The sequence below is a fragment of the Abramis brama genome (genome assembly GCF_963993115.1).
Source record: "Abramis brama genome assembly, chromosome: 12".
Lineage (NCBI taxonomy): Eukaryota > Metazoa > Chordata > Actinopteri > Cypriniformes > Leuciscidae > Abramis > Abramis brama.
In genome coordinates this window covers 24,013,984-24,036,590 of record NC_139974.1, presented here as the reverse complement: position 1 = coordinate 24,036,590, position 22,607 = coordinate 24,013,984, and the positions used below count along the sequence as shown (strand labels likewise).

Sequence of the window (22,607 nt, the reverse complement as noted above, 5' to 3'; positions counted from 1 at the left end):
ACACAAAATACTGGCCATGTACATGACACTTGCAGAGATTGCACCACACAACAGGTCTTCCATTGATCCAATGCAACTAGTTATGTTGTGCAGAGAGGAGGATTTCCAATTTTTTGGACAAGAAAAAGTGTTCTCCACTTTAGTCAGTGACTTAAAAGAAATGGAGGAAAATGGAATTGAAAATGGTGCTGGGGAGAAAATAAAAGGCTCTGTGATTGCCATTACTGGAGATAATCTGGGGTCACACAGTATTGGTGGGTTTACTGAAAACTTCAGTAAAAGCACACATTTTTGCCGGTACTGTGTCATCGACAGAGTGTCTTTTCAAACAGATCCCTGCAAATCTGGTCCTAAAAGAACCATAGAGAGTTACAGAAACAGTGTGGCAGACCTGGTAGACCAGAAAATGAACAGTGGAGTAAAGTTTGACTCAATTTTCAATCAGTTGAAATATTTTCATGTTTGCCAACCAGGGCTCCCTCCATGCCTGGGTCATGACCTGTTTGAAGGGGTTGTTTCATTTGATCTTGCTATGTACATTAAGCACTTAGTGACAGTGGGCAAACACTTCACCTATGGTCAACTGAATCGGACTATATCACAGTTCACATACCTAGGCAGTGATGCAAATAACAAGCCATGTGAGGTTAAAACTAATGCGGAGAAGCTGGGAGGACATGCTGCTCAAAACTGGTGCCTCTTACGTCTCTTTCCTATTCTGGTTGGAGACAGAATCAAAAATCCACTTGATGATGAGGTGTGGCAGTTGTGTTTAAAGCTCAGAGAAATTGTGGATTTGATATGTGCACCCAAGATCCATACCAACCAAGTAGCATACCTTAAGATTCTCATTGAGGATTACATCCAGCTAAGAACTGTCACATTCCCAGAAAAGACACTTAAACCCAAACACCACTATCTTGTCCATTACCCAGAACTCATTCTTCAGTTTGGTCCCCTCATTAGGTTGTGGACATTGCGCTTTGAAAGCAAGCACTCATATTTTAAGCAGTGTGCAAGGAAACTGCATAACTTTAAAAACCTCTGCAGTACCTTAGCAGAAAGACACCAGTTGCTACAAGCATATTTACATGCTGGTAACTTATTTTCTCCAACTCTGCAAATGGGCCAGCCAAGTAAATTTGATGACCAACTGTACCAGATTGGCATTCAGAGAGCTGTCAGTCTCAAGGGTCTCCACCCAGAACACACTATTGAAACACCCTCTGTCACTTTCAAAGGCACTCTGTACAAAAGAGGCATGACTGTTGTAGTGGACCAAAATGACACAGGGTATCTACTTGGGAAAATACTGTTGATACTGGTAAACGAGGCAAACGTGCATTTTGTTGTCCAGCAGTATCAGTCTGTGCCTGTTGTGGATCTTGGTGTTTATTGCTTACAAAGCAATTCAGAAGCACAGTATCAGTGTTTGACTGTAGAGAAGCTCGCAGATTATTACCCTCTTTCTGTATATAATCAATTTGGTCTTAATCTTGTTGCTCTGCATCATTCTGTGTTTCAGACGAATGAGTAATGGATTCCATTGAGAAGGCAATACAGGCCGTGCTACCACAGCTAGATGAAGCAAAGCTTGAAACTTTAGTCAATGAGTTGGTGAAAGTAGGTGTTGAAGGACCAGATGATCTGCAGTTTATTCAAGAAGATGACATCAAACATCTGCTCACAGCCATTCAGTGCAGAAAAATTATTCATTTCTTGAAAGGAGGTGAGATTATTTGTTTTAATTAACATATATTAGTTGATCCGCTACAATTAATAACTAAATAAATCAGCAATCATTCAATCATAATTTTGTAAATAAAAAAAAAATAGTAAAAATTCTCTGATTTCAGCTTATTATATGTGGATGTTAGTGTATACCTTGTCCAAGATTCTGTCCCCTTTGGTCAGGCAGGTGACATGTTGATAAAACTTGAGGACAGATTGAGGTTTCAGATTGAAATCCCCCGCAGCAATAAATGCCTTCCTGGGTGTGCAGTTTGCTGTTTGCTAATGGCAGCATATAAAGACAAAAAAAAAAAAAAAAGGGAAAAAAAGATGGTATATCCGGGAAAAATAAAAACTATTCATGCCTCTGCTATGCTGTATCTGTACTAGTAAAGTTATTCCACGCAAAACTACAGACCCACAGCTTTCCAAAGAGCCCAATCACTTGTTTATAGGCCCAAGTATGTAAGAACAGTGCAATACAGTATAGAAGGACAGTGGTCGCATAGCAATTGAAAACAGCATTTAAGATATTTCCCATATTCCCCCATGCAGATCACATAGTCATGCACATAGTTTAAACGCATTGATTTTAATATACACCTGCAATGCGGCTGAAAAGCACATCATCAAAAATATTTCAATGTTCACAAGTAAAATAATTTTCTTGTTTGTTCTGACCATCAGTTGACCTCAAATCATCCATCTAGGCCGATTAGTAATTGAGATAAAGCCATGGCAACCATTTTGGAAATTACCTTTTCCCAAGGTCAGATTTAAATAGATTTTTAGTCTGTTATTTAGTATTTTTTTTATAGTTAGTATATTTGAACTGTACTGGAATCCATAAAAAAACAAAAAACATTTTGTATAAATTTTGTTGGTTTAACCCTATATTGACCCACCTATAAGGACCCGACGGCCACCATTTTTAGGGCCCTATGAAATCCGTTTTATTTTTTCTCAAATTACGTTTTTTTTTTTTTTTAGCCCTTTTGGATTTTTAGGATTTGCTTGTTTTCTTTTCACTTTTAAGCAGTATTGACCTTTAGAAATTCACAAACTCACAATTCAGCTATTTTATTTAAACTGTTAATATATTCATCAAAGCACATTCAAAATTCTCCAAAATTCAGCCAAACCTTCAACAAATCTCTGGCCAAAAATAACAGTAACATGAAGGTAACAGTTACAAGGTAGGATTGATGAATATTAAATTAAAGATTAAATTAGCCTTTAAATCATTTTTCACTAAGAATGTTTTATAAAAAGATAAACCACATATTTAAGCCTTTAAATCATTTTTATAAAAAGAATTAGTCAAAAAAGATAAATTACTGACATTTACAAATACAGTGCATATTAGCTTATCTTTTAATATTAAAGGTCCCGTATTATGCCCCTTTTCACAAGATGTAAAATAAGTCTCTGATGTCCCCAGAGTGTGTATGTTAAGTTTCAGCTCAAAATACCCAACAGATCATTTTTTACAGCATGTTTAAATTGACATTTTTTGGGGCTCAGAAAAACGCTCTGTTTTAGTGTGTGCCCTTTAAATGCAAATGAGCTGCTGCTGGACGACCCAGGGGGCGGAGCTTCATGAGCTCACGCACAGTCTCTCAGGACAATTTCATCTCCCGGAATGATGATAATATCAGAAACTCTCAGTAACGGTGTTCATTTCGAGTCGGACAATAATGCCTACAGAGTCAGAGTGCTGTATAGAGATAAAACAGGTATAGTTTAGTAGTTTAATTACGGTTATTATAACGTATTTGTTAGGGCTGGGGTAAACGATTATTTATTAAACGATTAGTCGGGCGATTATTTTATCGATTAGTCGACTAATCTAACGACTAATTTGAATTAATTATCCTGTCTGTTATTCGCATATCTCTCGAACCGTTACTCCGATGGATTTCAAACTCGACAGCTGTCTGGGCACGAGTAAGTGCAGTGCCAAGTTTGACGTTGTTTGGATGAGAAATGCAAAAGATATTGTTAAATATATCAGTAAAAGAAGCACTTAGAAGGTTGTGGTTTAAAAAATAAACATTCTGACATAAACACACTGTCAGCTACAATGTTTACTTCTGAATAATATAGTATAAACGTGATAAATCCATTTTGATTAATTTGAGTAAAAAAATTATTTTCTTTACCAAGAAAGTGGCAAGATTAAAACCACTATTTTCTGTTTCAAACTTTCACATAGCATCTTTAGGTTATAATAACATAAATAATTCAAATCCAGATTTTGATTTTCAAAGATTTATTATAAAAACAGATTATTTTTTCCGTGAGATTCCGCGCGTATAAGAGAATTCCGTTTTCATGTGTAAATTCCGTGATTCCGTCCGCGTTTTCCGCATCACGGAAATCATAGGGCCCTACATTTAGAATTTTTTTAAAAGTTTTAGTTTAAGTACATCTGATACTATTGTAAACCACTAAGAAACCTTTTGTTAGAATTTTTTTTTTTAGGGTCAACCTTTATTTTCACCTGACTATTCTGTGCTTTCACTCATATGTGTGTAATGCAGGTCCTTCCAATCCCCAGCTGAGCCCTTCAACGTCTGAGCCACTGGCAGTTGCCCCTTCCAGCACATGCCCCATATCATCTATCAGTCCCATCTCTGCATGGGTGAACAGTTTTGAGGTGCCATGGAACAAAGTCAGGCCGACTCTTAGAAGAGCAGTAGATGCTGGTGAGAGGCCAGCTCCGGATGACCGCAGACACTTGATAAAAGTCACTGTTGATGCGATGAGAGAGCGTTCCTTGAACCCTACTCGCAGAGAGTGCGTGGTAGTGGCTAAAGCTATAACTCAAAAATATCCAAATAGCTTTTTAGACAAAAATGAAGAGGGGGAGCTAATTGGATGTGGGTATTTCAGCATTATAAATCAGCTCAAAACCAGAGTAGAGTATTTGAATCGAGGCAACACTCTTTCCCGTCTGAGGAAGCACAAACGCACCCAGAGAGATGATGAGGATGGTGATGATGACCAGCCAGCAGTAGCTACATGTGCAAGAATCGACAGTTATGGATGTGTTCGTTGGCAGCCAGAGGACTATCCAGATGGGGAAACATCAGCATCATTGGAGGAAAAGAAGCTTGAGATGATGGATATATTCAGCCGAGAGGGACTCAAGGGCGCTGAGAGAGGAAGGGTAGAAGACCTAATGGCAATCACTTATGCCAAACAGCGGGAATACATCAACACAAAGCCTTCCCCAAGCATTCTGGATGTGGGTAAAGAGTGGCCATTTCTCTTTTCACAGAAGTTTTTATTGACACATTTTACCACTCTCACCAATGTTGAACTATACACAAGACTAAATGAAGATATGGACAAAAAGGGTAAAAGACTCCTGGATTTCTTCAGTAGTCAGATTACAAAGTGGAGGAAAGAAGTAAGAGCTGTTCTGAAGGAAGCCATAAAGAAGGACCGAGAAGGATCTGATGGCCTAGCAGCGATGCTTGTGATGTTGGCACACTTCAAAGAGCAAGAGGAGTCACTTTTTCTCATTGCTGATGTAAGTTCCTTAATTATTTAAATCTTTTATTTGGAGTTTTCAGCAATTGTCACATTTATTGCGGAAGAATCCCCCCCCAAATTGTTAATGCAGGTTGACGAACCTCCAATTGTTCAAGTAAATACAGGTTTGTGTCAGGTTTTTGTTATTGGTGGTTGAGCACTTTTTCCTTGATAGACCTCACCTCACAATATAGCCCACGTGGTGCAAGCTTCTATCTCAATTCTTGGGTATATACTGGGTAAAGTCACTGTTGTCCACTGTGTGCACAATATTTTAATTAAGAGAAAATTGATGTAGTGTTGTAATTGATAAAGTTATTGTGGTACTTAGTTAATTTTTTATGTGTAAACATGCACAAACCTTCGGAGAAAAAAAGGATAGCTTTTTCTATCCTAGAGATAATATAACCGTCTACCTTGTTTCAAGTAACTCTTATCTTTGCTGGCATAGGAGACTACCACTCCCGCAGACGCAGAGGCCCAGCTGTCTCTCCCAATCACTCCAAGGATCATCATGCTCGGTAAGTTTCACATTCAATGTTAACGAATCCTTTGAATGCATATGTGATATGCATTCAAAACCTGCCCTGTTTTTACAATAATTTATGTGGAGAAAATCTTTTATAGAATGTATTGCTATGAAATATAATTTTTGTGATGACTATTGTCTTTACTAAGGAGAGACAATCCTGACTGCCAAAAAATGGATGCTGTCGATCGAGGGGAGGGTCGTAATCCCACCTGGTGCTCACATGGCGGACTTCACCACTGCCTTGGCCGCTCTCTTCGCCTGTTACTATGTATTTAACTTAGAGTATCAGGTGGAAGCCAGCACAACACTGGAGTTTGTTCAGAGGTATTTTTTTATCTTAAATAGTTTGATTGTTCTCCAGCAGCCGTCATTCTTTGTTTTCAAGTGGCAGCCGTCGCAACTCTGTCGTCATATGTTAAGCCCGCCCCCGCCTACTCTATACACGACGTGATTGGCCTGACCCAATTTAGGTTTTTGCAGCTAGAAGGTCTATTGAGAGTTGCTAGACCCACCTGGCTGCGAAATACATTTTGCTGCCGCTAGGGTGCGTCTAGATTTCTAGGCTAGTTTGATTGCAGTGTAAAAGCAAATTGACAATTGAAAAGCTGTTCAAAATCATCTTCTCCCTTTAAAATTAGGGTTGTGAACCGACACTGGTCTCACGGTTCGGTTCGATTACGATTATCATGTCATCGATTCAGTTCAATTCGATATCAGAATGCATCGCGATGCACCGCAAATTTTTCTTCAAAAGTGATGTGTGTGCTCGCCTGTTCAAACAGTGACATTCCAGTTGGGAGTAATGCTTGTTTATGCCATTGGATCCCATTGCGCCTGTTGTCAGTGGCTTGCCGCATGATCTAGTCGGCCGCATGATCTAGTCGACCTTCGAAGAGGAATGGTAATCGAGAAAGTAGACAACCTTGACTAACTCCTGTTGAGATGTGAAATGCCTCTGTCTGCTGGTTTATGTATGATTCTACATTGCTCACTGCACTTACAGTTATTCATTAATGTGTACATATTGTCCCATCCCCTAACTCCTATACTCATGTTCATAGGTTTTTAGTCAGGATTAATCCTGACTCCAACAAGTGCACTGCCAAGGAGCAGATGAGCAAGACAACTGGGAGAGTGGTGAAGCGGAAGACTTCATACATGAACCCCCATGTAATCTCCTTCATCAGGGACTTCACAGAGTTCTATTTGCTAACTGACTAGATACAGGTGAGGTTCTGATAGTAGCTTTAATAATAATTATAATGTAATTAATAATATAGGTATATGTGGGCATGATATAATTAATCATAATTTGATAATAATAATAATTATTAGGGATGCACCGATACCGGTCTCGATATCGGGCCGATACTGAGCTCAATGTACTTGTACTCGTAAAAATGATTTGTGTACTCCGATATCAACAACCGATACCAGGCGTCATTTTTTGTCATAATCGTTCAGTCCTACTTATTAAAATAAAATGTGAATGCATTTGACATTAATTGTTGTTTACTTGTTTGTTTATATCCATAATTAATTGATACATGATTCCCTTACAAGAATTTTTGGCTAAAAAGTCACTGAATCGATTTCAAGTCACTGAATCGTTTCGGATCGTATCGTTCTAAATGAACCAATATCGTCCTTGAATCGTATCGACAACCACGAATCGCAAATCGAATCAAATCGTTGTTAAAACGAATCGTTACACCCCTAGTTAACATTAACTATTTATAAACTGCACTTCTGCAGCATTTATTAATCTTAAAGATGAACTGAACTGAAATAATCAACGTTGATAACATGTTGTTTATGACAATTAAAAGTAAATTACATAAAAATTTTGAATTAAAAATATCAATATAGCTCTTTTTTTAAGCAACACAAAAATTGCGTTTGTTAGTATAAGAACGCTGGCAATTCCGATGACGTCAACGGCAGGGTAGAACCTGCAAAGGTATATAGGCAGTTGCAGCTGCAGGTCCTATACACTAGTGATGTTACGTTCGTGAACGAATCGTTCTTTTTGAACGAATCTTTTAGGTGAACGAATCGTTCTTTTTGAACGAATCTTTTAGGTGAACGAATCGTTCTCGTTCACGTAATCCATTGACTCATATTTCTCGTTCACTGAAATTCCTCCCTCCACAGCCACGCGGCGCTATTGCAGCGCATGCAAGGGCGTAGATTTGGTTTGAACATTGGGGGGGTTGAAGTTTGGGTCTGCATATTTTTCATGTGATCATGGTATAAATATTGGGGGGGTTGTAATGCATAGATTTAAATATTGGGGGGGTTATCTCCCCCCCAACCCCCCCACAAACTACGCCCCTGAGCGCATGCGCAGCTCAGTGAACCGGGTAGCTCTGTGTTTTCAACCTGTCAAGAATGACTAAACCTCAAGCCAATAGCGTTCGAGTATGAGATGTGACGGAGCATGTGATTTGTTGGATGTAGTGAACGAATACGCCCTTCACTGACTGTGACCGAATTGCTTTTGAGTCTGAACGAGAGAGAGAGATCTTCTCGTGAACGAACTGGTAGGCTACATGTCGTTCGTGAACGAAAAGAACCAGTTGTTTGAACGATAATGATGGCGAACCGATAGAGCTGGGTTTGTGTAGTCAGCATATTTGCATCTAAGAAGGAAGTTTACACTTTACCGTTGTAATGAAAACAGTTTAATAACGCAAGCTGATGGTTAAATATAGGCTAACAAATACAACTTAACATTGTCATTTTGTACTTGACTGTTTACTTGATTTAAATTTACACTTCTCTTTACCTGCTTTTCTTTTCTTTTGTTTGTGTGTTTTAGACTTAGTTTTGTGGTATTTGCACTTTGAAAAATTTACTTTACTACTTGTGTTCATTTTGTATTATCAAAAATGAATTAATTACGTTTTATTCATGTCATATGCACTTCTCTAAAAACTAAAACAAACCAAAAAATATGACAGTATTGGTTAGGTCTCATTTGCGTAACGTCAGCAAATAACATTTCAGTTCGGGCTGTGAAGGGGCATGTAATTGGTTGGATCTACTGAACGAATACGCCCGCCACTGACCGAGATCGCTCTGTTTCGAGTCTGAACGAGAGAGAGATCTCGTTCGTGAACGAATTGATCAAACTGGTACATTTAGTTTGTGAATGAGAGTACTGGGTAGATCGGTCATTTAGCATGTGATTCAATCTCATTCAAAGCGCAGTTATAGGTGTGCGTATAATTGTTTATCATATTTAACATACATAACATAACTCAACGTTTAATATAATCCCAGATTTATGAATGTGTATGTCAGACCAAACAATTAAAATGTTAATTATGCAAGAAAACCTTGGTTTGGTCACCTGAACCTCTTATTTAGACTTATTTTATTAATTTAGTAAATAAGGCACAAATTTTAACAAAGCCAAATCATTTTTTTTAACAAGTAAATATGTTCGTTAAAACGTATCATAAAATACACTCTTTTTCACCACCTGCTGCAGTATTTATGTAATAGGAAAAAATTGTCACTGAACGAATCAGTGAACGAATCTGAACGAATCATTTTGGTGAACGAACTGAAAATGAACGAGTCTCTGGAAAGAATCAAAATTTCCACCACTACTATACACAGACGAAAATGAGTCATTTTAATGGCATGGGTATCTGACTACCACCACACGCCCGGCCCGACACATTAACTGTAATTATGAACCCAAGCCCGATTTAAACCTGACTATTTTTTTTAATACGTGGGCTGTTATAACCAGGGGCGGCGCCAGAGAATTTTTTAACGCAGGTGCTGAGGGGGTGCTAGATATATTATATACAAATAGTATTAATAAATGAGCAAACATAGGCCACTTATATATTTAATAATCAATTATTTTAATTATCACAATTAAAGTATTAATTTTATTCAATTGAACAAGCAACATTCAGCATTCAATCAAATATTCTTATAGATTTATTATTAATAATGATAATTAATAATTAGCCTAATTATTTCAACATAATATCTCGTTATTTCGTAATATGTAGCCTACATAATATGTGTGCGTGCAACAAGCAAGATGTGCATTTGTAAATCCGGTGACGCGCATGCATTGATTTTTATTAATAAACCGTGTCAGCTGCAAAGATTAAGTTGACGATCGCCATCTCCGTAGTGAACGCGCCTATAGAGAGAAATGCACATCATTACATAATCAGAGAGTAGCCCATTTCTTTTCGTTTTGAATTGTTTCGTTTAAAGACATTTCAGGCTTTCTATATTTCTCATGTCTGTAAGGCATACACTGAGTTTCGGTTAAGTTAGGGTGAGATGCGCTCCAGTTCACGTGCAATGCAAGTGGACGCGCGGACGCCTCCGTGATTATAATGTCTGCTATATTTGCTTATTAAATACAGGCAATTGGTTGATGAAAAAAAATTAAAATTAAGATACAATTTATACAAAACGAAATTCACTTTAAAGAAAGGTTTTCTACAAAGCAAATCTTAATTAAGTGGTCAAAATCATGTCTGACCCGCTCCATATCTCTCGATATATTGCGCATCCTATCTTACTCATGCTGTTAACTTTTTTATATTCAACATAGATGAAAATAATAAAAAATAATAATATTTTAATGAAACTGAATGAGCTTATTTAATGGCTACAACACGTATAGTAGGCTTACAGACTCTATATTTGTACAAATTGCTGCACATTCATTTACTTCTGAATTGTGCACGTTGAAAGGCATTTGTTTGTGCATAAAACATATCTGCAACATTTATCAAGTTAATGGATAATTGTGCGTGCATTTATTAATTATTATCTTAATGAATAATGCAACAAGGATGAATCATGTAAACTGCGTTGTTTGTTTATTCAGAATGGAATGGATCGCAAATGGATCCGAATGAAGAAACGTTAAAAAAAAAAAGAAAAAAAAGAAAAGAAAAGTGAACTCCCTCTGTATCAACAATGTGCCCTGAGACGATGACATCAGCTAGCTTCAGGGTGGGTAGGACATTGGAATCTGTTTACAGACCTGCTGTAGTTTAATTAGCAGCTAGTAAACGCATTATTATCGAGACGAGTCATGATTTATACAGTTTATATGGTCGGAGTGGTGGCTAGCTTGTGGAGTTTGACAAAAGTGCTTCCAACGTGTTTACGTTAGCTGCTAGCTCTTTCCCTAGGTTGGATCATTTGGTATCTAGCTTGATTTTGTTACTCAATTTCAATTAATGAGTGTCTCAGTTTTGTTGAATGCTATAAAGCCTAACGTTACACGTTATATGTGCGTGTAAGTGAATATGTACATGTTTTGTGTATGTGACAACGTTACATCCAGCCCTTTGCTTAGCTTGCTATAACTTGCTATCATAACAGTTAACATACTTCTCTGTCCTCTGCCTTGACGTGAGCGTTTCAGCGCCCTGTCTCTGCGGTAACATAGATAGCATCGGTGGTGTTAGTACTTGCCATTGGTCTATCGGTCTGCCCTGTACTACAGCCTGAAAAGTTTAACATTGACGGAATGTCCTCAGGTTTAGCCTAACCCTCACCAGTGAACCGGTTGTATTGAAAGTACAACTCTCTAAATAGTCTGTCGCTAAAAAAATGCTCACTACGGACTCGAAATCCAGGGGCTGCATGCAATGGCTGCTCTGCTAGTGTTGGTTAGCAACGGAGTAGCTTACCATTCCAGTGACGTTGCCGAATGTTGAAATCCAACATGGCGGCACCCGTGTAACAACAACAACATTTTCAACATACCATTTTATCCTTTTTAACAAATTCTGCCACTTTAAAAATTGTACCAATGAGAATAAATAAAATACATCTGTTATATCACCTTTACTCAAAATTCCAGTTCAGTTCATCTTTAATGTTAATTTTACCATTTACTAGTAGTAGTTTTTAAATAAAAAGTTGTATTTGTTAAAAGAACACACCACTTTTTTTTTGGAAATAGGCTCATTTTACAACTCCCCCAGAGTTAAACAGTTGAGTTTTACCGTTTTCGAAACCATTCAGCCGATCTAATGTGTTTTCTTTAATTTCAGGGCTCCAACTGGGATTCTAGGTCTCCAAGGTCACGGCATGCAAGAGGTCATAGACCTTTGTCAAGTGGCAGGGGAAGTTTATTTTCCTTTCTGTTTTAAATGTTCATGCAAATGTTAAATATTTAATTTTTTAATGTTCAATGTTTTATTTTATTTCAATATTGCCATAGTGTTATTTATTGCTCTTTAGAATGTGGTAATAATCAGTTATTTGCACGGTTTCAAAGTAGTTACATGTTTTGACCGTATTGTATCAATTTGCATTATTGTTCTGTCATAGCAACCAGTCATGCGGAACTAGTGAATGAACTAGTAACAGTTTGCTCTGTAACTTAACAAAACTTGTAATGAAATACCTCGTTTTGTAAAATTTTCTTCTGTCGTAACTTAAATTTAGCAACAGTAGAATAAGCTGGATAATAGACTTCACGCCATTAGACTATCCAAAGTTAACACACTCCGCTGGGCGTTGTGGCTGCATTACAAACATAGAATGTGTGTTAACTTTGGATGGTATAATGGCATGTTGTCCAATGTCCATTATCCCTTTATGTTGTACCTGTTTTGTCATTCCTGTTCACCCGATGTTTTTAAATAAATAACTATTAACAATTTTCTTATTGTCTGCAGTTGATTGCAATATAGAATATGGGTGATTCTTTTAATGATGGCTAATATTAAATCAGTGATACAGTATTTAAATTGTACAGTGAGAAACTGAATTTACAGTGATTAACTGTTATCTCCTGACCGCATACAGACGCATTTATTTTTTTCTTCTACAGTAAAACAATCAATACTGTAAATACAACTAAAATCACAGTGTTTAATTGTTTTTTATTTTACAGTGAATACACAAAATACTGTAAATGGAAGTACAGTACCCTTACTGTAAAACGTATTCACAGTAACTTACTGGCAACGATTAGCCAGTAAGTTACTGTAAATACAACTAAAATCACAGTATTTAACTGTTTTTGATTTCACAGTGTATACATAAAATACTGTAAATAGAAGTACAGTACCCTTACTGTAAAAAGTATTCACAGTAACTTACTGGCTAATCGTTGCCAGTAAGTTACTGTAAATTTTACGGTCAATTTTTTACAGTGGAATGCAAACATTTCATGATCTGCGTCTGGAAATCAAACACCATACGGGCCTGACTGAAAAACCCTCACTGTCTTATTGAAACACATACATATTATACATATCACATAGCCTACTAAATAAACATCAGTAAACAAATGTCACTGCTGATACCTAAACGCGTAACCAATGATTGCTGAGCTCTATCTATAGCCTACTGTGTGTGTGTGTGTGGTTCAGGTAATCCCTACATTATGGGGACAAATTGTCTCCACGAAGATGGCAATCTCCGAAATCCTTGTCCTTGTGGTGACTTTTTTTGTTGGTCCCCATTTGGAAAACAGCTTATAAATCTTACCGTTAGAGCATATAGAGTTTGTACAGTATAAAAACCATTATGTCTGTAGGCTATTCCGTGTATGCAATATAGGCCTACTGTTATAGAATTATTTTGTAATTATTTTTAATTTAAAAGTGGATAAGATAATTTAGTTCGTTTATCTGTACTGTAGGCTACTATGTAGAGTCTATTTAGCTATCGATAACACTTTGAACACGTTGTCTACACGTTGACTTTAAGCATGAGAACCTTCATTTAAGTTTCAGCACATTTACAGCTCCCTCTAGTGGCGAAATGAGAGTAGACACTCCATTTATTACATTAGCATTCTCAGTTCCTTAAGAAAAAAGAACGCTACAAATGAATGAGTGACAAAGTAAAGAAGTAGCCTAGTTATTAATGAAGCCTGATGTTCTAATATAAATATATGGAGGCTGGGGTCATGTTGAGGCATGATATCACACTTTATGGGATAAGTTGTCATTTTTCAGTATTTATAAATATATTCTTAAATAATATATAAATTCTATAAAACACATGTGACGGTACAATTTGACAACTTTAGTGTGGTTTTATTGTGTTCACTTGTTTTTCAACAGCTATGACAATAATTATAAATATGATGATATTGTGATATTAGTTTGTTAGTAAAATTCATTTAAAAAAATCTGATTTATGATGATAAAAAAAAAAAACGAACAACTATTCAATCAACCACGGAGCCATTCATTAAGCATGATATAAAGAATCAAAGTACATTATTTAGAAGTATGATCATGTGCCAGTAGGGGGCGTTATCACCAAAGTTCTATGGTATCCTCTGAGCATATTCATAAGGTCACACACTATACTGCCTTCAAGTGGAGTCAACAATATCATTATTTTAAGGTTAAGTGTACAGTTAAGGTTTTCCTGGTTAGCAGCATGACACTCTGCTGAAATATGCTGGTGTTATACAATAACCTATGTTCTCCCATCTACCTTAAACACCAAGCCATTCCACTAGCTGAGACAATTTTCTAGAGCTACTCTATCCAGAAATGATAGAATATTGCTGTACATTGAACTTACCCTTGTGAAAAAGAAGTCAACTTTAACATACTTTTAAAAAGAGTATTTATTACAGCTATAATATACTTTAAGGAATATATACTAAAACATACTTAAATACTAAAGAATGTAATGTTTTCAGACTGCATAATTGTTTAAACTATTGACATGAAAATGTGGTTAAAATTATTGTCAATATCAATTAAATTAAAAATGTTTGTAAATTATTATACTGTATAAATGCAATCAGTTAAAATCACTTTGTAAAGCAGGGTTCACCAATCTCGGTCCTGGAGGGCCGCTGTCCCTGCAGAGTTTAGCTCCAACCAGCTCCAACACACCTGTTTGAAAGTTTCTAGTATGCCTAGTGAGACCTTGATTAGCTGGTTCAGGTGTGTTTAATTGGGGTTGGAGCTAAACTCTGCAGGACAGCGGCCCTCCAGGACCGAGATTGGTGAACCCTGTTGTAAAGCCTTTTAAATATTTACGTGCATTTACATAAGACTTAAGTACTTAACATCTTTATTTGTCATTTCATAATTATTTCTAAATTAATTATTTGGTTAAAGTGTGCTGCCAAATTACAAGCTTTAACTAAAATATACTTTTATGTAATTTATATTGAAACCTATAAAGTATTTAAAAAATGTGTAATTACAGATTTATAATGAAGTGACAATCTATAGCCTACATTATATTATACGACACATTCACTTATTACAAAGTAACATGCAGTTTTTAAAAGTGTTAAGTGTGTTAAAACAAAATCCTACCCTAAGTAACATTTAAGATTTGTGACTTTTAAGATTTGAAGTACACTACAAGTGTACAATTCAATAAAAAAAACTTTTGTTTTCAGTTGAAACCTGTGTCGTGTAAAATGAATAAATTAAAAACTTACTTAAGCTGGACAATGACTTTCTTCTAGATCTGCTGTACAGCCCAAAACAATCTTTGTTGCATTAATTTCCTGTTATCACTGTAAAGCTGCTTTGAAACAATCTGTATTGTAAAAAAGGGCTATATAAATTAAGGTGACTTGACTTGACTATATAGGTTAGGGTTAGTTAAATGTAATTATGCATAATTTATAGTTATTACTACCGTAATTACATGTAACGTGTAACAAGTCAAGTCAAGTCACCTTCATTTATATAGCGCTTTTAACAATATAGATTGTTTCAAAGCAGATTTACAGTGATAATAGGAAATTACAGTAACAGAGATTGTTTTGGCTTTACAGCAGCTCTAGGATAAAGTTATTGTCCAGCTAAAGTTAGTTTTGACTGATTGATTCACTTCCGTTGCAAAGATCATTAACTTAGGGGCCGCTAACACGACACCGCTCTAAACGCGCTCAAAAACAGTGCCTGGTGGATCGAGAACACAAACCCTGAAATAGATTCCAAGGTGCAAGCCTTGAATTTTTCTTTTTTAAAAAAAAAGGTTATCTCTGCGCAAACTTCAAAAGCACAAACCTGTGAAAACGCGAGTGATGGAACGCTGTGGAAATGCTTGTGAAAACAAGGACACTGTAAAATACTGTTACCAGATATAATGATTGTATTTAATTAAAATGACATCAGATTTTCATGAATATACATGAATATAAAAATGCTATTAATAGCATTAGTTATCAGAATCCATACATTAACAATATCTTTGCATATAGTTTGAAATACAAGTATGACAGAACACATAATCATTTTGTGCATAGATTATCGAATAAATAAACATGGCCAAAGCAACAGCAGACTCTTGTAACATCATTTAATTTAAATTCATGTTACTCTTATATTCTTAATACTTTGTCCTGTCTGTAAGATTACACAAGAGATCTCCGTCTATCTGGATACATCACAACGGGAGGAACACCATACTGACATCTTCCCACATCTAAATAATCAACACCACAAGAACAACTGAACCATCAACCAGAGCTGCTCATCTTCTGGGTTTGACCATATTCTAGACTATTCACTGGAAATGCATGAGTGTTTAAAATGCTGGCCAAAAATATTCTACCGACCATCACATACAACAAAGAAAAACACATACACACTGCAGTGCCATAGAATATAGTATAAATGCATATAAAAACATACATTTGTACAGTAGGATTTCTATTAAGATTTACAGTAGGATATAGATATATTTTTAATGAGAGGATTTTTTTTCGTTCAATGGTTCCATGCAGTAACACAATAAAACGTGAAAATGGGAGTTGAATTTTATTGGCACCTTATATATAATTTTGTTAAATATATGTAATAAATGTTTTCATTTTATTACACACTGATCACACACACATATTTGTGTGTTTGGTGTTTATGAAGAATGCAGACAAGAAAATATACATAGATCAGGAACATAATGTATCTAGCCTAAGGTTAAACAAGGCAAAAATGACTCCGGTTATTCTGCAAAGCTTTAGTCCCAGTGACTTGAATCATGACCTGTGACATTTTCTGTGGTACACAGAATCTGATAGACCTATAAAAGGATAGTTCACCCAAAAATAAAGTTCTGACATCATTTTCTCACCCTCATATCCAAACCGGCATGCAAAGCAGAATCTTTAAGCAACGAAAAGGCATCTTAAAAATACCCTTAAGTGATCCATACAACACATGCCCTTTAAACCATGCCATTGTCATGAACTGCATTTTTGTTTTACATTTTATGTTTCCTGAGGTGCACTTCTAATGTTATTTTTACATTAAAAACTGTTATAATTTAGAAATATAAGGGCAATATAAGCAATATGATTTGAACGCTCTGTTTAAAGGGGCATGTCTCCCTTAAATCTTTAATGTAAACGCCCACTGCTGTGATTGGGTAACATGAAATAACAAAAAATGGTAACACTTTAAAATTAAGGTTAAATTTTTTCAATACATTAAAGTGAACTAACAATGAAAAAAAAAAAATTCTTCTGAAGCATTTCTTGATCCTTGTTTATGCTAAATTCAGCATTTACTAATGTATTAATTAAATTAAAAGTTGTGTCTGTTAATATTAATTAATGGACCTGCAGTTACCATAACCTAACAATGAACTTGAATGAATACTTTTTTATTAACTAACATTAACAAAGATTAATAAATAGTCTAATGTATTGCTCGTTGTTTGTGAATGCTTCAACTAAATGTTAACTATTGAAACCTTACTGTAAATTGTTACTGGAATAAGTATGTGGAACTCTTTTGAACATTTTTGAGTATACAGCTGCTGTTAAGGGAAATTCGAATTGCGATTTGCAATTTAAAATGTTAATTAAAAACAGGTTTGCTTTGCTTGTTTTTAAGGGATGCACAATTTGGCCAAGATTTTGTGATTATATAATAATAATAACAATAATTATTATTATTAAGTTATAAGTAATTAATAAAAATTAGCATTAAGTAAAATGACTGAATAAATCAAAATAAGAAATGTTATATTTCACTGTAAAATTTAAATGAGTAGGGGGGAGTGGGGCAAGATGAGTACACTTTTATTGTCATTTGACCATATATTTTGGAACCACCCATCATTTCTGACAGACTGTGAAAAGGAGAAGCACACGGGAGGAGTGGAAGGCACCCATTTACTTTAAAAACTGTTTTTGGCTTGTCAAAGTAAAAATTTAGCATAACAGATGTGGCTGTTTTGTCCAGGTCTAAAAATATTTATGATCCATATTGGTGATTTAGCAATGTATAAAACTATGCAAATCATTTAGCTAAATATTAGTCTGAATTGGTAAGCTAGCTAGTTTTGCCCAAAATGGCAGCTATGGGGCAATGTTGTGGGAGCCAGCGTTTTAACTTACCCCACCATAAGGCACTAGTTAAGTTAAATCTCTGAAGTATAAACTGGTATAATTTCAATGTAATATTAGGCTACACAAAATGGCTTAGTTTATACTTTTTAATTTATTTTTAGTTTAGCTTATTTAATAGGAACAATGCAAGTACACCAAATCCTTCTCTGATAAGTACCAGAAGTTGCTTAATCATTAGGGATGCACCGATACCGATACCTGATACTGAGCATGTACTCGTACTCGTAAAAATGCTCCGATACCAACAACAGCCATAAAAAAATCAATTTTCGCCCCGTTTTTAGGTATAAAATCCAGTATAAATCAGAATCTGAATGATATATGAACAAACCCCTCTGTAAAAACCTTAAGAATATAGATAGGAATACAACTGGAAAGTCTGGTGTATGTAAGTGCTTCTGAAGTAGATACTTCTGGCTCAGAGTATGAAAAAAAAAAAAAAACATTTTGAGAAAACGGCCTTTAAAGATTTGTATTGTAAAAATGCATACTTTTTTAGTGGAAACAACTATTTATAGACACAATATCTTATCAAATCATTAGCAACAACAATACAAACCACCTAAATCACAAAACTTATCAAAAGAGAGAGAGAGAGAGAGAGAGAGAGAGAGAGAGAGAGAGAGAGCACTTCTGTTGAATGCTCTGATTGCTAATCGTTCACTCAGCATGTGTTATTTGGATTAAAACTAAATCGTATATGTAAGTAAAACATAAACTGTTACCTGATTTATGTATAATGGGTGGTTCCCTACATTATTACAGGACGTTTGCAGGTCAAGAAGTTCCATGAACGAAACATCCAAAGCGACCACTCTGAAAACCAACGTCTTGATAGACAGCGCGCGAATACTGAATTGAATTGTCTTTCACGTCTTATTCACACTAGTTTATGTAGAAAGTAACAGAAGCTCATTCAATGCATTTTAGCAGGCTTAATTAAGCATGAAAATAACTGAAAGAAATATATATTTGATGGACAAATTAAGCAAACTAATATGATTTATATTCTTTTGGTTTATCTTTTAAATACAATTAGAAATGTTAGAAATGCAGTGAAAATACAGGTATCGGTTTTCGGTATCGGTATCCGACTCATTCTGAAAAAGTGGTATTGGTGCATCCCAATTAATCATATATGTCTTTCCACCCGTAGTCCCTAATGGCCTAACATTGCAGAAAAACTACCATGCCAAGAACCTTTTGTTTTGACTAAAATGTTTATTAGTTTCAGTGACATTTATTCATTCATTCTAATTCAGTTTTTGTTTAATTTCACTCAACAAACTCTCTGTTTAGTCTGTTTTTTGGGAAGGTTACAACTTTGATGTTAAACATACTGTTTCAGAAATATAAACAATTAAAGATATTGAAATTACAACTTAATTTGGTTGGTTTTATGTTGTTTAAGTTAGCTTTAAGAAAAGAAATATGACTATTTGTAAAAGGAAATTTGATTTTTAAATTAGTTTTTAAAATAGGTAAATGATCTTTAAAATTTCACATGGGGTTGATTCACATTCAGTTAGATGGTCAGTTTACACCCAGATGGAGCAACTTATGCTGGGTACACACCAAAAGATAATTGGGCTGATTTTGGGCCGATTTCCCCCCTTCCGACAATCCTAGCTACTATGTCCCGATTATCTTGATGGTTCTACAGATTATCTTATCAGATTTTCCCTTGGTGTGATGTGTGTTAAGAGTGTCCGAACCTGATCGGAAGAACGTCGGAGCCGCCTCGAACGCGAATCGTAAAGCCTGGTTCACACGGGACGATTTTAAAATTGTCGGCCGATTTTCCAAACCTGAGAGACCCCACACACTGCGATTAAAAAATCACGGGTCAAACAGTTTTGGTCGTACAGTGTGTGGTGCGCAGCCACACGGCAAAATCAACACATCACACACGAACCGATTTGACTCCCGAGCAATTCCCAGGTCAGACGGGAAATCTCGCAAAATCCCTCGAGATCAAACGTGACTTCAGAGTAAACAATCATGGCGGACGAAGAGTTTCCCGGTGCTTCCTCGCCGCCTCGTCACCTCGCTTTCTGATTGGCTACACGCCACAGTCCACAGGCTGCGTGCTCGTTTGTCCCCGGGGGACACCACACACGAGGAGAAATCGGGCCAAAAAAATCCAACATGTTGGATATCCCCAATTTGAGATCGGAGCGGTCCCGACGTCCTTCCGAGCAGACGAGAGCAGTCTTAACACACCACACACGGCAGGAATATCCTTAGGAGCATCCTTAAGATTGTCGGAAGGGGTGAATCGGGGCTAAAATCGGCCTAATTATCCTGCCGTGTGAACCAGGCTTAAATATTCAACATGTTTAATATTTACGATCAGAAATCCTGATGTGTGGGGGGAACCCCGAGGACAAACGCGCGCACGCTCTGGAGATTATCACGTGAAACGAAACAATATCCAATCAGAAAGCGAGATGATGGAAGACGGAAGCATAACAAACGCAGTCATGGCGCAACACAAAGTTAAATTGATGTGGACAGCAGAGATGGAGGATCAGCTTGTTGATTTGTGGCAACAGCACAAATGTTTAGACAACGTGTCGTGTAAAACCTTTCCAAACACTATCATCGCAATTTCTTCCTGCATATCGTCCGGCATGCTTATTCTGAGGTCTCGTGAGATTTTGCGAGATTTCCTGTGTTCACAGTCGAGACTCTGGTTGAAAATCTGTTTGTGTGTGGTGTGCTGTCTTTGTCACATCATGGCACACCACACACTATAGGAGCAAAACGGTTAAATCTAGGATTTTTTGTCCTCATGTTTGTGGTCTATCACATTTTGAAAATCTTATAAGATGTAAAAAATCTTTTGGTGTGTGCCCAGCATTACCCTCTGACTCAGATCAACTTACCCCATCCTGGGGTAAATTGAGCCACAACAACACTTTTTAATAAGAAGCCATATTTTTAGAACCCTTTGTCATAGATGTATTCTCATCATTTAAAATTAGGAAACATTTTTTTTTTTTTTAGATACATTCAATGTACTTCTCTTATCTTGAGGAACACACAAGTAAAAAAATGGCTCATCTTACCCCACTCTCCCCTATTTAAGAAAAAAACTTATTATTTTATCTAATTGTGAAAAGGGTTGATTATAGCATTACACTATATTCATATCTACTCACATTGCATAAAAGGTTGCAGGGATGAGCGTTGTAGCCTATCACAGTAATGCGTAAAGAGCGCAACTAGATTTCTGCACTTTCACTGAAGCTTTCAGCATAACTAACACAGTGAAAACACAATGTAAATAATCCTGTTTTTATTTCTCCTGCCTGCATATCAAACACGCCAGAGGGCGGTGATGAAGATGCAGGTGTTGATTTGTGTCTATGCAGGCAGTCTTGTGCATTTTGATATCATTTTTGCCCCAAGCCCGTTCATTTCTGACAATTCTAGACAATACCAAATGCCACTGTTTAAAAAGAGCAAAACTGAACATTCTGCCAAACATGCAGGTTTGGAATGACATATTTTACGCATGCATAAATGAAGAAAGAATTGTCATTTTTGGCTGAACTTTTTCTTTAACACTTAGTGTCCATGGATGTTCTTGAGCTTTCTACCGGCTGAGCTTTCTTGGGACTTCGAGAATGCTTTCTGTTATTTCTTTGAGAGATACTCTTCCAGGTCGTCATGGGAACGCTGGGAACCTCCTTCTTTTTTGATACTAGCCCTGACTGAATAACTCCCCGGATTTTCTCCTTGTCTTCATCGGAGGAAGTGTTACTCTTAGAGCTCATCTCCACCGTAGGCTCCGAGAACACTATCAGCTGATTTTTACGATGAGGAACTTCAACTGTAGGACTCCCATCTGCCCTTTTCTCCTTTGTCAGTACAGTGACAGTCATCTGGGCCACACTGTGATTCAGAGAAGAGCTTCGGAGGAGCATATTGGAGCGTGGCTGCACCATCTGTATCCCGCCTATAGGAATCGTGAGGCTGAGATTGGGAATCATCACCTGGGGCTGGGAGTGCAGTGGCAGGTGACTTAACACACGCTGGCCTTCTTTCGGCTGCATGTTCCTGGAGAGACGCCCATGTGGCAGAGGCCAAGACTGTGTCATGTTGGTCCTTCTCTTAGGACTGTGTGTTTTCTCCTTGAGGGGAGCCAGAAAGACATTTTTTTAGTGAAATCACCAAGTGGTCTGTTGGATATTGTAGAGTGACCACTAGTGCAGTCATCTTTATTCTAGGCAAAGGGATGTTATTTCTAAACAGTGTGGTTAATCTTTTTTTTGCAGCTACGGTCTTGACAGCTAAAGATAGTCCTGGTTCTTCCCAAATTTTTACTTCATACAGAAGATGGTAAACAGATGAGTATGCATTCATCATTTCATGGGTTACTATCTAAGGTTTTGGCTTTAATTGTATGTAAAGACCGGTGGCTTGACTTCTATTTGTAAT

At 36.6% G+C, this 22,607-nt stretch overlaps 2 protein-coding genes across 2 annotated transcripts in view; one reads left to right on the top strand and one right to left on the bottom strand.

Annotated features, from left to right (window-relative positions):
- Positions 1-1,536: 1,536 nt before the first annotated feature.
- LOC311093031 (uncharacterized protein) lies at positions 1,537-6,684 on the top strand (the record flags this gene model as incomplete). The annotated part of the gene is made up of 5 exons (XM_084130107.1): positions 1,537-1,729; positions 4,275-5,269; positions 5,723-5,792; positions 5,950-6,127; positions 6,648-6,684. 5 exons carry the CDS (start codon positions 1,537-1,539, stop codon positions 6,682-6,684), a joined length of 1,473 nt encoding a protein of 490 aa, XP_083986233.1.
- Positions 6,685-15,882: 9,198 nt separating this feature from the next.
- The window catches only part of hivep3a (HIVEP zinc finger 3a), a 58,459-nt gene continuing 51,734 nt past the window's right edge, over positions 15,883-22,607 (bottom strand). The window contains exon 7 of the mRNA XM_084130763.1: positions 15,883-22,300. Coding sequence (XP_083986889.1) covers positions 21,728-22,300 — 573 coding nt within the window. The 3' untranslated portion in view covers positions 15,883-21,727. The remainder of the gene's footprint in view (positions 22,301-22,607) is intronic.